This window comes from Camponotus floridanus, unplaced genomic scaffold (assembly GCF_003227725.1).
Source record: "Camponotus floridanus strain SB8 unplaced genomic scaffold, Cflo_v7.5 scaffold14, whole genome shotgun sequence".
In the NCBI taxonomy this organism is placed as follows: domain Eukaryota; kingdom Metazoa; phylum Arthropoda; class Insecta; order Hymenoptera; family Formicidae; genus Camponotus; species Camponotus floridanus.
Window position 1 is genome coordinate 845,577 of NW_020229259.1, and position 16,663 is coordinate 862,239.

General features: G+C 36.0%; 1 protein-coding gene across 7 annotated transcripts in view; it reads left to right on the forward strand.

Moving 5' to 3' along the window:
* LOC105252935 (sodium/potassium-transporting ATPase subunit alpha) overlaps window positions 1-16,663 on the forward strand; it is an 84,702-nt gene that overhangs the window by 22,988 nt on the left and 45,051 nt on the right. Inside the window, exon 1 of one of the 7 annotated variants that reach the window (XM_025406363.1) lies at window positions 15,462-15,588. The exons of 4 other annotated variants lie outside the window; for them this stretch is intronic. In XM_025406363.1, coding sequence (XP_025262148.1) covers window positions 15,577-15,588 — 12 coding nt within the window. In that variant the 5' untranslated portion in view covers window positions 15,462-15,576. Of the gene's footprint in view, window positions 1-15,461; window positions 15,589-16,663 lie in introns of those variants that run through there. 2 more of the 7 variants (XM_025406360.1, XM_025406361.1) reach the window with 2 other exon arrangements.

Below are 16,663 nucleotides of genomic sequence, written 5' to 3' on the forward strand. Positions count from 1 at the left end.
CATCATCTATTATCATTTTTTCCCTGACTGTTATTAATCATGGGTAATCATCTATCGATATTGCAAAGAGAATTCCGAAAGATTTAATCCAATTTCCGTTAAATAACCGGAAAAAGAGTACGAGATGCAGTAGCTTCGTATCTATACGAAATCTTGCTACGAAAAATTACATCATCGGAAATTGAGAGTGGACGTGAGCAGATTGAAAACGGTTTTCAATCAATTTTCTGTTTCGCGTGTATTTCAATTCGTCGAGTAGTAATCCCGCGTAACGAAGCAGACGATTACAGTGGAAAAAGGCGCACGGTGGTCAGACGGGTTCTCGAGATTCTTTAAATTCCGCTCTTATGCGAATTTAAATGTCTCGTGAATTTTCTGCGTAAAATTACGTCTCTATAAACTATCTCTCTGTCGCATTTTCTTCGTACATACACATATTCACGTTATAATATAATATTTAATTACACATGATGCAAAAAAAGTCCTTTTACTCTCTTGTTATTAATATTGACATTATTAATTTAATATTTATTATTTTAACACATATATATATATATATATATATTTATTATTAACTATACATTTATTATGATTATATATTAATTATATATTTATTATTAACTATATATTTATTATGATTATATATTAATTATATATTTATTATTAACACCTTCTCTCTCTCTTTCTCCCTCTAATTAATATAAATCTATTTAAAAAGTCATATTCTTTATAGAATTCTTTAGAATTTTTCGAAATTTTGTGTCTTTGAAAACGCATCAATAAAAATATTTATAAGAGTTATATATATTTATATTGAAATGCACATGAAGAATGAATTGATAATAAATAATATAAATGATACAAAGTATAAATATTGCAAAATATTGCAAATTGCTTCGTTAATGTAGCAAAAGAGAGTTTTAAATTGTACACAATATATGTGTGATGCTTTATCTAAATGTTTAGATTATAACACTAGACGCAATTAAATTGCTAAGAGAAATTATGAAATCTTCGACAATTAGTAACAAATTATGATAGTATAAATTATAATGTCTACGAAAAATTGTACATATTTTGTGTCGAAATTCTATATGAATTTCCGTCTGAAAATCTCTCTAAAAATTCGGTTTTTATGAATGAATTCCTTTATCATAAGACGGTTCGGTATGAAATAGCAGACATTAACTAAATGTTTAGATTATAACACTAGATACATTTAAATTGCTAAGAGAAATTATGAAATCTTCGACAATTAATAACAAATTATGATACTATAAATTATAATGTCTACGAAAAATTGTACATATTTTGTGTCGAAATTCTATATGAATTTCCGTTGAAAATCTCTTAAAATTTTTTTATGAATGAATTTTATCATAAACCGGTAAAAAAAAAAAAAAAAAAAAAAAAAAAAAAAAAAAAAAAAAAAAAAAAAAAAAAAAAAAAAATTGTACATATTTGTGTCGAAATTCTATATGAATTTCCGTCTGAAAATCTCTCTAAAAATTCGGTTTTTATGAATGAATTCCTTTATCATAAGACGGTTCGGTATGAAATAGCAGACATTAACTAAATGTTTAGATTATAACACTAAATACATTTAAATTGTTAAGAGAAATTATGAAATCTTCGACAATTAATAACAAATTATGATACTATAAATTATAATGTCTACGAAAAATTGTACATATTTTGTGTCGAAATTCTATATGAATTTCCGTCTGAAAATCTCTCTAAAAATTCGGTTTTTATGAATGAATTCCTTTATCGATAAGACGGTATAAAATAGACATTAACTGTCGGGCGCATGAATTGAATCTCGCGAGACCGCTAGTCGCCGTTTTACCGGTTCAAAGCGGATCTGGCACGTATAGACGACACCCTCGGCTCGATGTATTCGAACCAGAGTTAACCGGTGACGACTGTGATCAGTCGAAAGAATCCGGCGACGGTCGGTTGCCTCGCGCGAGAACGAAGCCGGAAAATTTCACATTTGCGTGTCAAATTGGGAGAAAATAAAAAAAATAAGCATACATACTGTTTCGACGTATCGAAAAAGTGTTTAGATAGACCATCGAAGAATCGCAAAAGCGCTGCTGCGCGAAGAAGACCTGAGATAAATCAATAAATAAAAAATCCATCACCAATATTTACTCAACGGTGAAACGATACGAGAAGGTCTGGTATTTTCCGTGTTCGAAATGATACAGTTTCCGCATCCGCAGTTCGCAATTTTCGCAACTTTGACGTCTGCCGATATAAGAAAACTCGGGGAATGCAGATATTTTGATAAGAGTACACTTCGGGATGACCATTTGACGGTTTGAACTTTCCGATGTTGGCAATTCTATTAGAGCCATTCGTTTCTTTGTGTTTACTCTCTTTCTCTCATCCTGCGAGAACGTTTCCATTCTGTTTACAAAGTACGGAAAAAAGTGCGCCATTTAAAAACGGACGGAACTGTTACACATTAAGTTCCTATCTGTCTTTGTTTTTTCTTTCTTCAATGAGAATAATAATAGCAATGTGACTGTCAGAGCCGCAGATGACGTCACCAACCACGATGTTTGCATTGTTCTTATTTATTATCTTTGCCGACTTGGCTCTTCTGATTAACTCTTCTCTCGCCGCGACTTTCGAGAGATTGCCTGTCGTATTTTGATATGATATAATTATTTATCATGGCGGTTCGCAAAAGACTTCTTACGTACGATTATTTTATATTGCATCGAGTTCACGAGATGATATATATTAGAAGCAAAATGCAAATTTATGTAATAAAATGCAAAAGAGGAAGAACAGAGTGTCTACGCTCCGTAAAAATTTTCAGGGATTTTTTTTTATATCTGGAAAAATCAGAAGATTCTTGTACAATTTTATTGGGATTCCGGGAATTTTTAAAAAAATTCTCTGATAATTTTACTCTTATAATCAGTTGGCGAGTCGATTAAATTATTCGCACATGTTTAAAATATAATATATTATAAATATATATTTATTTTTATATTCAATGAAATTAGAATAGATAGTTCATATTTTTTACTTTAATTTGTAGTGATAAAAAATTAAATTAATGTTACGCAGACGAAAGATGTTTGTCTCATGAAAGCTATTCTGTTTTTCTCCTATTACATTTTTAAATCTAGCACTTGAAACTTAAGTGGCTCGTTATATTTTCCTTGTACTAATGAAAAATCATTGGAAAACGCATGCGATAACAAGATTTTTTGTAGAAAGTTGCATTAAAAAAAAATGCTAAAAAATTCTCTTTACGGAATTTCAAACAGAAGAAAAATCTGAAAGATCAGAATGGATTTTCGGGGTATTTTTAAGAAATGTAAATATATGAATTCTAATGAAAAAAATAGAACGTATAATTCTTATTTTACTAAATCCATATCGCGAGGATAATTCGTTTTTTGTGACACTTGTAAGTAATGATTTTATTCCATGCGATTATTAAACTCGGTGTATTTCCATATTTATCGTTTATATGGAAATTATAATTACAACTCACGCGGCGTAACCTTACAAGATTCGTTTCCGCTCGACGTTGATGAATTGTAATATTAATTTACATAGCACGCATTAATTTACATAGCACGTTCGTTACAAAAATCGCAAAGTCAGATACTGATGCTTTAAAAAAATATAATGAATAAATAAAGCGATGAATGAAATAATATTTAATAATTAAATCATAATTAAGAATATAATGAAAAAAATTTAATTAAACATTTCTAATTAAAAATATAATATAATCGGGCGCATAAAATAAATATCAATCGCTAGTTTCCAACTTTTCGGAAGCGAACTTGTACACAGAGAAAAATGTATACTGTATTCAAGTAAATATTATTTATTTTAAGTATATCACAAGTTTGTATATCCGCAAATATATCATAAATTTATCACAAGCATTAAATTTAATTGAATATATTCTGAATTTTAGTAAGTGCAGTATTTTAGTCGAGAATATTAAATTAAAACAAAAATTTGATTTGCTTACTACAAGAGTTGACGTAAAGTAAGTTTGATTTTTTTTTATACAACTTTATAATATTCTTGAAGAGAAAATAAATTCTTCTTTCGAGTACATGATAATGAGATTTTCTAACACTTGTGATGAGTATATTTTAAGATTATTATCAAGAATATATTCTTTATTGAAGAAAATTATTACTTAAAAAAAAAATAAATAAATAAACTGAGTAATCGCTTTTCTTGGCAGCGGAATGATATTTTTCTCTGTGTGGAAAGACTTTTTCGCGATTTCCACACATGTATCGGGGTTATCGGTAACGCGATATGTCCGGATAAAATGACTATGAATAACGCCAACGACAACAAAAGAGAGGAATTTAGAAATCCGATTCATCCCCCGATCCCATTCAACAATATTACAATATGACGTTGTGGGCGACGGATCTATTTTCGCGAACGTATCACCATCCTTCTCCGCGTTTCGCAGATCATAACGCTCGTTATTTTCGAAACGCAGCGTGGTTAAAAAAGAAAAAAAAAACACTTGGCCGTGATCGCGGTGATTTAGTCCGACTCGCTCGACTCGCTAGGATAGTCTGATAACGAGTTGCATAACGAGCGATGATGATGACGGTGACGATGACATCGTGCATGTTCAACGTCGAACTCGACTCGTGATAGATATTGACGGCTCTTTGACGTACACGTTCTAGAATCAGAGAATCGCGGAACCTCTCGAACGCAGATGTTAGAGGTTGAAATTTAGAGTGCTGTAGGTTTTTATTTATTTTTTTTATTCGAATCTGTTGAGTTGCATTCCTTTTTTTTTTGTAATTTTTTTTTTTCGAATATTTCATTAGATTTGTGCACTTGGCATATTTATGTAGGCGCGATAAATCTGCAATTTTATTTCGTCATGATTGTCACTTGAGATACATTTCCAAAGACTAAAGAGTTGATGAAACTTGAACTAGAGAATTTTCGAAAACCCGGACATTTGCGTATTTCGCGAGATTAATGTTTACCTCTATGGCCGGTCATCAAATGCATTCATTTGCGAATCAATGGCCAAATGGGACTGCGCTGCCCGTTGACTGACGTGATTGAACGATACAATCGGTGCAACTGTACTTGGGCCTTTATGACCTCGACAAAACCTTCGGTTCGGAGCGAAAAAAAGACATCAAAGGAATGGCAAATGTAGATATTTATAGGTAAAATGAGAGAGATTTCTCGAAAGGAAAAACTTTTAAAAATACTTATAAATTTATAATTTCTCTCTTTCTTTAATCTTAAATTTTATATAAGGTGAGTTTTTTATCTTGAGACATCGAAATATCTCGTAAAGTCTAAGAGATACGAAAAAATGTTTCAAACAAAAGTTGTATGATTTCAAGAGGGGCATAAGATGGTGTCATTAATTTAATCTTGAAGGGTCACCTGAAGGTCACGTGAAGATCACCTCCAACTTTTTAAATGGGACACCCTATATGTTTTTGCATATTCTTGTAGCTCATCTCGAGAGCTTTCCAAAACACTGTAATTAAGTTAATTTTCATTAAGTACTTTTCGAGTTATGAGACTTGAAATCATTTCTTAATTTTACATAAACCGTAAAATATCTTGTAAAATATTCATTTTTCGATTGTCTTACCTTAATACTTTTATGTACAAAATAATGAGAGGAATCAATTGGTGTGAATGCAAATTACATTTATTTTACATGTAATTGCAAATTACATTTTTCTTCGAAACAACTATGTGTTTTCTTTACATTATCTTATATCCCCCTTGAAACCATACAACTTTTGTCTGAAACATTTTTTCGTACCTTTTAGACTTTACGAGATATTTCGATGTCTCAAGATAAAAAACTCACCCGGTATATTATTTTTTAGCAGTAAGAATGGAAAATACCTCCTCGAAACACGCATTATTTACTCTTCGCAAAAATCTGTCTTCGCTCGACATGCGCCTCTCCTACGTCAAACATCTGTGGAGTTGTCTCTGCGTCCGAGATGACGTGTGCGCGGAGGAAATTGAATTAAAAGCTGCAAACTGGCAGGCGATGCTGCGACGGGTCGGTTATCGAAACGTGTACCGTCGCGAACGTATACAGAAAACGATCTTGTTATCCGTGTGAGACGCCACGTGCGTGTGTACGTCGTTCTCTCTCTCTCTCTCTTTTACGTCCGCGCGTTTCGCAACTCGGCGTTTCGCGCTCCTCTCCTCCTCCATCTCGTCTCCTCGCGAGAGAAGAGGAGGAGAGGCGATGAGTACTTGGAGTGCGTGATACGCGAGATTGGCGCAAGGCCAGTCGCGACAATTGCGTAACTCGCGTCATCGCGAATCGCCCGACGACGAACACGGTCGCTGCCTGGACCGAGAGTCTCCTTGGAAGTCGGCTTGAAGGAGGATAAATGAGAAAACGAGATAAACCTGGCTGATCGGCGTCGAGCGCGGTCCACGAGCGATTTCCTCATCGCGACACATCCGTCGACGAGAACGAGCGCGTGACTATCCCTGGCCAAAAATTCCGCACAACTTCGCAAATTGCCGCTGACAGTAATTTATGCACGACGCGTTATGCTATGAGATTCTGTCCATAATAATACACTGAGAAAAAATCTGGTTGCATTAGCATCTGGTTAATTATTCTGGTTAGATTTAACCAGTATAAAAATGTCTATTGGAAAATGGACGAACCAGAATTCTTGTAGGAAATTCTTGTACCAGATGAATCTGATTAATTTCTTCCTGTTGAATTTACCAAATTTTCTGGTTAATAATACTAAATAATACTAAAATACTACTAAATACTACTAAATATTACTAAAATAATACTAAACACCAAGTCGTTTAAAATTTTTTTCATCTCAAAAGTCTGTTTAATATTCTGAATTCTGACAAGATTATTGGATAAATTTAATCCAGATTATTGAATAAATTATTTTAAATTTAGTTTGTTGGAAATTAAACTAATAAACAGTGCACTAAAAAAAATCTGGTTGCATTAATTAGAATTCTGGTAGATTCAACCAGTATGTCTGTTGAAAAATGGACGAACCAGAATTCTTGTAGGAATTACCAGATGAATCTGATTAATTTCTTCCTGTTAAATTTACCAAATTTTCTGGTTAATAATATTAAACTCGCCAGCACCAAGTCGTTTAAAATTTTTTCCATCTCAAAAGTCTGTTTAATATTCTGAATTCCGACAAGATTATTGGATAAATTTAATCCAGATTATTGAATAAATTATTTTTAATTCAATTGTTAGAAATTAAACTGATAAACAGTGCACTGAGAAAAAAATCTGGTTGCATTAATTAGAATTCTGGTAGATTCAACCAGTATGTCTGTTGAAAAATGGACGAACCAGAATTCTTGTAGGAATTACCAGATGAATCTGATTAATTTCTTCTTGTTAAATTTACCAAATTTTCTGGTTAATAATACTAAACTCGCCAGCACCAAGTCGTTTAAAATTTTTTCTATCTCTAATCTCAAAAGTCTATTTAATATTCTGAATTCCAACAAGATTATTGGATAAATTCAATTCAGATTATTGAATAAATTATTTTAAATTCAGTTAGAAATTAAACTGATAAACAGTGATGCAAGAAGAGGATGCAGCTCAAACACACACAATCAGAAAGCTAGCGTCCTCTTTCTGGCACTACTGCTCGTAAGAGAAAAAAAATATACTTTGGATTTAATGTTAATATTAGTTCTTTATATACATTTCATGGCAAATATTGAGTTAAGTTAAGAAGCAAGCAAAAAAATTAATGTAACAAGAAATGTTATAGATCCAACCAGAAAATACTAACCAAATCCTTATAGTAAAATCTATTAAACGTTCTAATTATAAAAAATCGAGTCTTATCATGATAACTAGAAATTCTTGTTTGATTTAACCAAAATGCCTCCAATCATATACGTCTTGTTGGTACAATCAAACGATTTTTCTCAGTGTAATAATAAAATAAAATTTTTAAATCCCTTTCTTTTTACCTTTTTTTAAATTTCAAAAGTAACGAAATTTTCTTTCCTCTTTTTAAATAAAATTCTTTTCCGCGAAACAGCTGTCTTTCTTCATTCATTGTTTCGAAGAAATGAATTGTCCGCAATTAATTTCCTCCAAGTGCACTTGTCATGTCCGTAAACAAAATCGTCGTAAACAAAATGATTGGTAATTGGCGAATAATTAACAGGACAAGGAAATTCAATTACGCCGCTAAATCGTTTTTCTCCCCTCATTTCGCGAATAATTTAGAGTGAGATAAATTTAATTGATATAGCGCCAACAGGATTTTCCAACTATCACGTGGTAATACATGCCGTATCCGGAAAATCTGTGTGTTATCCGATGGTGCAGATTCGTCTTATCGGAATTGGAACATAAATACTTATCGTCGTTCTTCTCAGTTTCAATCGGCTTGTCGTTATCAGAGACGTCATTTATTTTGCGACAACTTCAAATAGAGAAAAACGTTGAATGATGTCGGTAAACGATAGAAACGGGAACAAGGTAATCAATGAAATATTGCAGAGATGATACAATTCAATTCTTCTTTTCTTTCATTTTTTTTTATATTGATTTTTATTTATTGCATCTTACAACCCTCACGTAATTGAACATTGTTTTATAAAACTCGCGATATTAAACTGAGCCTGTTCTAAGCTTCTTACGACTTTAGAACTTTCTTAACGATGAGAGTAATAATTTAAATCAAGGTCCACGACTCGTTTTCACCAAATTGGCATAAAATTTCAATCTCGTAATAATATACCTCAACGTTATAATTCATGTCGTTTATCCTCAGTTAACTAATATTATTTTATACCACTGTCTGAAATAGAGTCTGACGATCGTGGAAGGCAGGAGAAAAGAGAAACGGGAGATTGGTCGCGTGCAGACACATCGTCGACACCGTCGACGAAATGTCATTGACGTAGTAGCTCTCGTTTTCGACACGTCACGAGCACCTCTTTCGCCTATTTATAAATATTCGCGTCTTAAAGCCCCGAAAAATCTGCTCGCGACTTTTAGACTCTACGCAATCTTTACCACGATTTTATATTTTCTCGACCGGATTGATTTTTTTTCGTTGTAGACACGACACAACGGTGTATTGTCGATTGTATATTTCCTCGGTTGACAAACGACGCGAATAAATATCGCAGTTATTGTATCCTCTGTGCTCTTGTCAAATATTCTCGATATGTTATTAATTCGAATAAAAAAAAAAACGAGTCACATAGATTGGATTTTGATTTGCGAATATGTATAGAATTTTATGACAAAAATTTACAAGTGTATAGCAAACTCTTGAGCGCAAAAGGAAAATAAAAATGACATATGTCCCGATGTGAATATAATTAATTAATCGTGAATATAATTTGCTTTGGAGCATCAAAATAGCAGGTTCCTTGGAAAGAATTGTCATCCCAATATTTTTCGACGAAGATAAGGAGCTATCATTTCGAGCGGAAAGAATGCCTATCGAGAGATACTTTTATCTTTAATCTGTCAACCTCGTAAAAAGCGATATAAATATTTTTACTCTCTTTCTCTCTTGATATCTTAATCTTCGTTAATCTTATCGTGTTACTATTGTTACATATTGCTCTCATATCGTCATCATTGCACGTTTGACATTCGCGCGCGCGCGCGCGAATACTCGCGTGTACGAATAATCTCGTGTCAGATGACGCGGACGAGGCGAACGTTAGCCCTTTGACTCGGAGAGCCTGCTATCGGATTATTGACAATCGAACGCCTTCATAATGTCACGCGGCAATTTTTTGTCTCACCTCCTCCGCGCATTTTCCGCCCGTTCTTTCCACCGAGCCGAGCTTTCCTTCCTTTCGACGCGCGCTTCGAGCGGCTTTTTTCCCCACCCTCTTCTCCTCTTCCAGGTCGGTCGTGATTTTATTCCTCTCCATTTCATTTTTTATTTACGGCTCGTGACCTACGTGGTCGGCTCTCCTCCTCGTCCTCGATGCTGACGAGATCAGGATGGAAAAATGTCGATGGAATGTGCTCGTTTTGAGGGGTTACATCTAGTCAGCGAGTCGAAAAAAACGTATTTTTGGGGAATTTAAAAAAAAACTGTTAGATATTTTTATTTCATCGATTCTTTGTCATAATATGTATCTATCAAAGAAGTTTTCATAATTTTTTCAGTTGAAAATATCGAGAGACATAGGCACAGTAGATATTTTCCAGAGGCATCTTTTTTCGGAGGCACTTGGCGATGAACAAGATTACTCGGAGCTGGATCATCTGAAATAAAAAATTTAAAGGGATTTAGCTTTCGTATGAATTGATCTAGTTTGTGAACGAAGGGATTTTTATTTTGATGAAACCTTTTTTTTTTATTAACAAAAAAACGAAAAGTTTTAACACGAAAAATTCGTATTTTTGCGTCAAACGTCTGTCACATGATCAAAAGTCAATTTTTTGTAAAATCCATCGTTCACGAACTAGATCGATTCATACGAAAATTAAATTCTTTCGAATTTTTTATTTCAGATGATCCAGCTCCGAGTAATCTTGCTCACCGCCAAGCGCCTCCGAAAAAAGATGTCTCTGAAAAATAGCTACTGTGTGTCTACATTTTTCGATTTTTTAATTGAAAAAATTATGAAAACTTCTTTGATAGATATATATTATGATAAAGAATCGATGAAATAAAAATACCTAACAGTTTTTTTTTAATTTCCCAAAAATATGTTTTTTTTTTCGACTTGCTGACTATAACCCTTTAAGGATCCTAGGAAACTAGGAAATATGAGAGGAAGCTCCGGCGCCTCCTTCTATAAATATATAATTGATCGATATTTCTCGGCAACTTGTCAGGTACTTTCGAGGACGCCGTAACAACGATATTTATGTGCATTGTAATTCGCGCCTTTTAACGATCCTAACTTGGAACGCGAGGGAAACTTGAGGATGAATATATTCATCGTTAGAAAATTTTAACGGCCCTTGTTTTTTCCGAGGAATTTCGCGCTTCTTCTCCCGCGATACTTCTCGTTAACATCCCGCATGTTAATGTCTTCTTCGAGTCCTTAGGCTCGTGAAATTCTCTGTCGTGAGAGATCCATGGCCGACGGCGATGACGGAGGTAATTATCCAATAATTCGAGTAATGAGATGATTCATGGCAAAGATGCGACGTCTGGAAGCGACTCGTTATTGCTTAACAAATAATCGCTGCTAATTATCGTTTATCCCCTCTCCAGGAAAAATCAGGGACGATAACAAGTGCATAAATATTAGTGCCATTTACGCAATGTGATGAAAAATCGAAATTCCATGAATGATGAATGTAATACCTCCACAAATATTGGGAGAACCTTCGTTTCTCTCAGACCGTCGACGGTCGCATTTGCGTTACACGTTATTTTATTAAAAACTGTCGTCAAATAACGAAAATAATTAATCTTACTTTAAACGAATGTGCATATCGGAATTGACAGAAAGTCGATAAATTACATTGCCATTTTTTGTAAATATTTTATTAATTTCCTTTAAGCGAATTGATGTGAAATTTCTTCTATAATTCAACGATAAGTGGCTCAATTTTATAAATGAGGTATAAAAATTAATTCATACTTTAAGAAATTGTCATTTTTCAATTTTTTAATCTTTAATATTAAATATACTATATTGTATATCGTAAAAAGTTTTTCAACTGTAACTAGAAAAAAATATCGACAAACGACTATTAATTTCTCCTATAATTCAACGATAAGTGGCTCAATTTTATAAATGAGGTATAAAAATTAATTCATACTTTGAGAAAATTGCCATTTTTGCCATTTTTCAATTTTTTAATCTTTAACGTTAAATGTACTATATTGTATATCGTAAAAAGTGTCTCATTACTCGACTGTAACTAGAAGAAATATCGACAAACGACTATTAATTTCTTTTATAATTCAACGATAAGTGGCAGTTTTTTAAATAAGAATATAAAAATCAATTCTTAGAAAATCAATATTTAAGGAAATTGTCATTTTTGTCATTTTTCAATTTTTTAATCTTTAATGTTAAATATACTATAAGGTAAAATGTATAAGGTAAAAGGTATATCGTAAAAAGTTTCTTATTATTCGACTGTAACTACAAAAAATATTCACAAAAGACAATTAATTTCTCGACGTTTTTGTTGGAGAATTGATTCTGTGAAAAAAACTTATGTGCAAGAAGAAACGACTCGGATAAATCCATCCCCTGTACGAGGCGCGATGCACTTGTACGTAATCGTAAACTTTCGAGGGGGATTTCTTTTTTTCACCTCGGGACTCGGGGTGCGCGAGAAAAGTGGAAGACGCGGAAACTCGGTGTCCTGAATAAGGGCGGAAATACCACCCTCTTGAAACTTGGCCATAACGTAACGCGAGAAGCAACTCCGGAGAGAACAGCGAGGGAGACGACGGCACGAAAACGGATGAGACGGGCGAAAACGAGCGGGAAAGAAAAGAAAGATGGGAGTCGGTCGGTCGGGCAAAACGCCCCGTGTGACGCGAACGCGTAGCCCAGTAGCACAGATCGCGAGGATCCACAGTGGCTCTCAATACGAGGCTCAAAAGAGCCACGTGAGCGATGGAGATGGTACTTCAAATTAATAGATATTTCTGAGAATTTAAACAATCTCGAAAAACTTGAAATTTTCGATCCTGAGTGAAGGTCCTGAGTGTCTTGAAAAGCCTTGTCTTGTTTTAATAAAGGCCCCTCTTTAGAGAGGGATAGTAAAAAAATTCTAGGAGATATTAGAAATAAAAAAATAGAAGCAATTTTATTTAAAGACTTATAGAATCTAAATTTTTATGATACATGAGATATTGAAAGCATCTGTGGATCACTCGAGATCCTCAAGATCTATCGAGACCTTCAGTTGTGCAACTATGAGTAATACCTGAAATGTTTTGAACAATAATTTAATTGATGCTAATTTAATTGAATGCTCATCACTATTCATGATACGTAAGCGATAATTGAATAATTAATTGATGACGTTTTTCCACTGAATCTTTTATTGCTTATGTTTTGTCTGCATCAGCTTAACTCTATCTGTATTTGGCGATTGTCTTGTTGACATCACAGTTGAAACTTTACCGTCTTAGACAGTGCTCTGTAGCACCTATACAGATAGAGCTTTCAAACTTGCAATCTTGAGACACTAGTACGAGAGATGTTGATGACATTTTACGTGAAATTCTCACAAGATTTAAATGATATTATGGTGTAGAAATTAAATGCATCGATATTTTGTATAAATATGTTAAAATAATGGCATGATCTTTTAAACGCATTATGATTTTTGATGTGCAATATATTATAGTGGATAACTTTTTTACACCAACACTAATATGAACATTATGTACTCCGGTATTAAAAAATTAATTTTCATCGCTGTTATTATAACGAATAAAACAGAAGTAATCTTTACATCATCGCGGTGTATTCAAGTAGGACACTTCTGGCGTTTTGCCCCATTAAAGGGAGAGTTTCGCTCGCGTTTATATTAATTAAAGAAATAACCTTGACTTAATCCTTTCTCTCAGCGGCATTAAAGGTATATATATATGTATAAAGTTTCGAATTAATTTTTTATTGTACTATGAAAATTGCTTAAATATGCAACTTTTGAATGGAGAGAAAAAAATTACTGCTTCGCTCGAATTTAATGTTTCTGTAAGCAACGTATTATGCTTGCAATATTTTTGTATGTTTTTCTCAAATTAATCCTTTAATTCGGAAAATTGAAACATTTAATAAAAAATGGAATGAATCAAACGTTATAAAAATCTCTCTGGAAAGCTTTCGCAAAGCGGATTATTTGGATTCAAATGTTGCGACAAAACGAATTTATGTCTAATTTATTTCTAAAAGCGAATAGTAAATAACACTTTCACGCTTTTCAATAATAATGGACGTTTTATCGGGGCGTCTAAGTGAGTTTTACGGTCTATTATCAAAGAAACGTTAAATGAATAGGTTCTTCATCCGGATTCATCATTTTCACCTTGCTTTACGATAAATTGCGTCCGTCATTAATCTAACAATAAGCGAAAACGTTCAGTCAGTTTCCGACACAAATCGCCTCCCCTTGTCTTCTTACTTAACGCGGCTAATTCGCCACCAAGGCCTCGTTCTTCTCGGGCAAAATTTCCCTAGGGGGCCACTCTTCACTCTTGCCACGCTTCGTACATCTTCTCTTTCGTCTTATCACTCCGACAATAATCTCGAACAAATCTATCGCTTCATCTCTCGTTCCGAAAAAAAATTAGCGTTTCACGACATCGTCAAATAAATCTTTCGCTGAAAAGCATAATTATCTCCCTCCATGTCACTCCTATATCATTACAAGCCTTCTTCCGCTATAATCCACGCGTAATCTCGACTGGGTAATTTTTGGCCTAAATTTTATCGGACACTCGGAACCCCCTCCCCTCAAACGTATCGTTGCGGCCACCCGAATGAGAATCACTGGCCGCGAAGAGCTTGCGCTTTGCCGTTTCGGGGGCGCGGACCGACGTTTGTGTCGCGACGAAGAGAGAGAGAGAGCGCGCGAGAGAGAAAGAGCGCGCGAGCGAGCGAGAGAGAGAGAGAGAGAGAGAGAGAGAGAGAGCTGCTGGCGAACGAGCGATTGCGCGCGCAACCGTATTCGCCGGCGAACGGGTGTTGTTACGACCGCATAGAGGGGCACGAGGGGGCGAGACAAGAAAGGGACCGAGGGGGTGCCCGCCAGCGAGTCGCGGGGCTGGCAAGCCCCTCGTTGGGTGGCGGCGCGCGCTCTGGGTCCTAGATAACTTGTTAATTGGGATAGATATCTGTAATTTTCTCCTGGTAGGCTGCGGGGTGATCGTCGAGCCTCTCTTCCCGATCGATCTAAATCAAAGAGCGAATTTTTCTCTCTCTTTTTCATCCCCTCGTACTCGGCCCTCATTCGGCAAATGGAATTCATCGATCATCGGATGAGGAGAACACATCTTTTTCCTTAGCGAGGATAAAAGTATAATATTCATTGTATCATATGTTTGACGTGAACAGTCAAAAAAAAAATTAGTCCCACGTTTACGTCGGGTGTGTTGACGTTTGGGGTTGACACAAAGCTGCCTGATGTACATGAGGGAATTGTAAACCAAAGGAATTTCCACCAGGTTCTTTCAATCCTGCTTTCTCAAACGTGGGGCTTAATTTTATGCACGGGTTTTAAGGAGGAGGAAGGGGAATTTTCCCTAGACGCGCGCATAGATTCTTGCGGGGCGAGAGACGACGAGAGAGAAAGAGCAAGAAAAGAGAGAGAGAGAGAGAGAGGAGAGAGAGAGAGAGAGAGAGAGAAGATGGGTCATGACGCGCGGGATGAACACTGTTGGTAACAGAAAGGTGGGGGTGCGCAGGGGCGCAGGAGTGGGGCAGTGTCGCTCGGTGGGGGGTATCGCGACGGTGGGGAACACGGGTCGATGATGCCGGCGGTCCTCGACGACACGAAACGCCAGTCAGTCTCTGGTCCACCCGAAGCCGCGCCGCTAATCCTCTATCTTTCACCGAACATCGCTCGCCGCAGCCATGGGTGACAAGGTTTGTGCCTAGAGATCTCTGTCGAGGGAAAGAGAGAAAATGTGTGTGTGCGTGTGTTTCATGTGCGCGAGAGAGAGAGAGAGAGAGAGAAAGAGAGAGTGTGTGAGAGAGAGAGAGAGAGGGAGAGAAAAAGGAAAAAATATCGCGATTGCATGAGCGTTTGAGAGAGGTGTGTAAGCTTGCGCGGTCTGTCGAGGCTGTGCGGAAAGCTTTCGTCAGAATTGGTATTACGAAGCTTACGGAGAGAAACTAGGGAAGAGGGTGTATCTGGCAGGTAGGCGCAGCTGATCCGAATGACAGATCAGGTTGGGACAGATTCGCGGATAGTGATATTCAGATATTCCACGGACTTGTCTCTCTCAAAATCAGTGGGGCTTCCGTCCTGTAGCTATATTCCTGTGAGTTAATTTTGGGAAATGGGACAAACGGGCTGGCGATACGAGACTGTGTAGGCTCGAACGAGAGAGGAAGAATCGGAAAAGAGTGGGCTGTCGAATAGTCGCTTCGATCCAGGGAAGGATAAGGGTGGGAGAGAAAGAGAGAGAAAGAGGGAGAGAGAGAAGAAGAAGATAAGGAAGGGTGCTTTGGAAAGCTCTGCTGTCTCTATCTCTCTCTCTCTCTCTTTCTTGTTCTCATTCTCCTCGCTCGTGTCGCCCTCTTTCTTTCCCCTCTCCCCCCTTCAGGTTTCCGTTGCACTTCCCGGTGATCAGTTCTGTCAGTGCCGTTATCAGGAAAGCGAGAAACTTCCTCGTTGGTCTCTCAAAAAACTTCCTCGACCTCTCCTTCGCACAGCTCCTCTCTCCGTGTCTCTCCTCCCTTTCGTTCGTTGACTCGTGCGACACCGTGGAACATGGTAAAGTTTCTCAATGCCTGTACTTTAAGCTTGTATCACGCAGACTTTTCCCTCTGTTCCATTTTTAGAACTTAGTGGCTTCGCTTTCCCTTGACAGAATGGCGCGACACTCGGCCCCTTATCTAAATGTCAACGTGCGATCAGCATCGATGCCACCCTCAGGCTCCCATCCGACTAAGCGAGTGACGTGTAGGACTTTGTCGAGGAATTGGAGACCCTAAT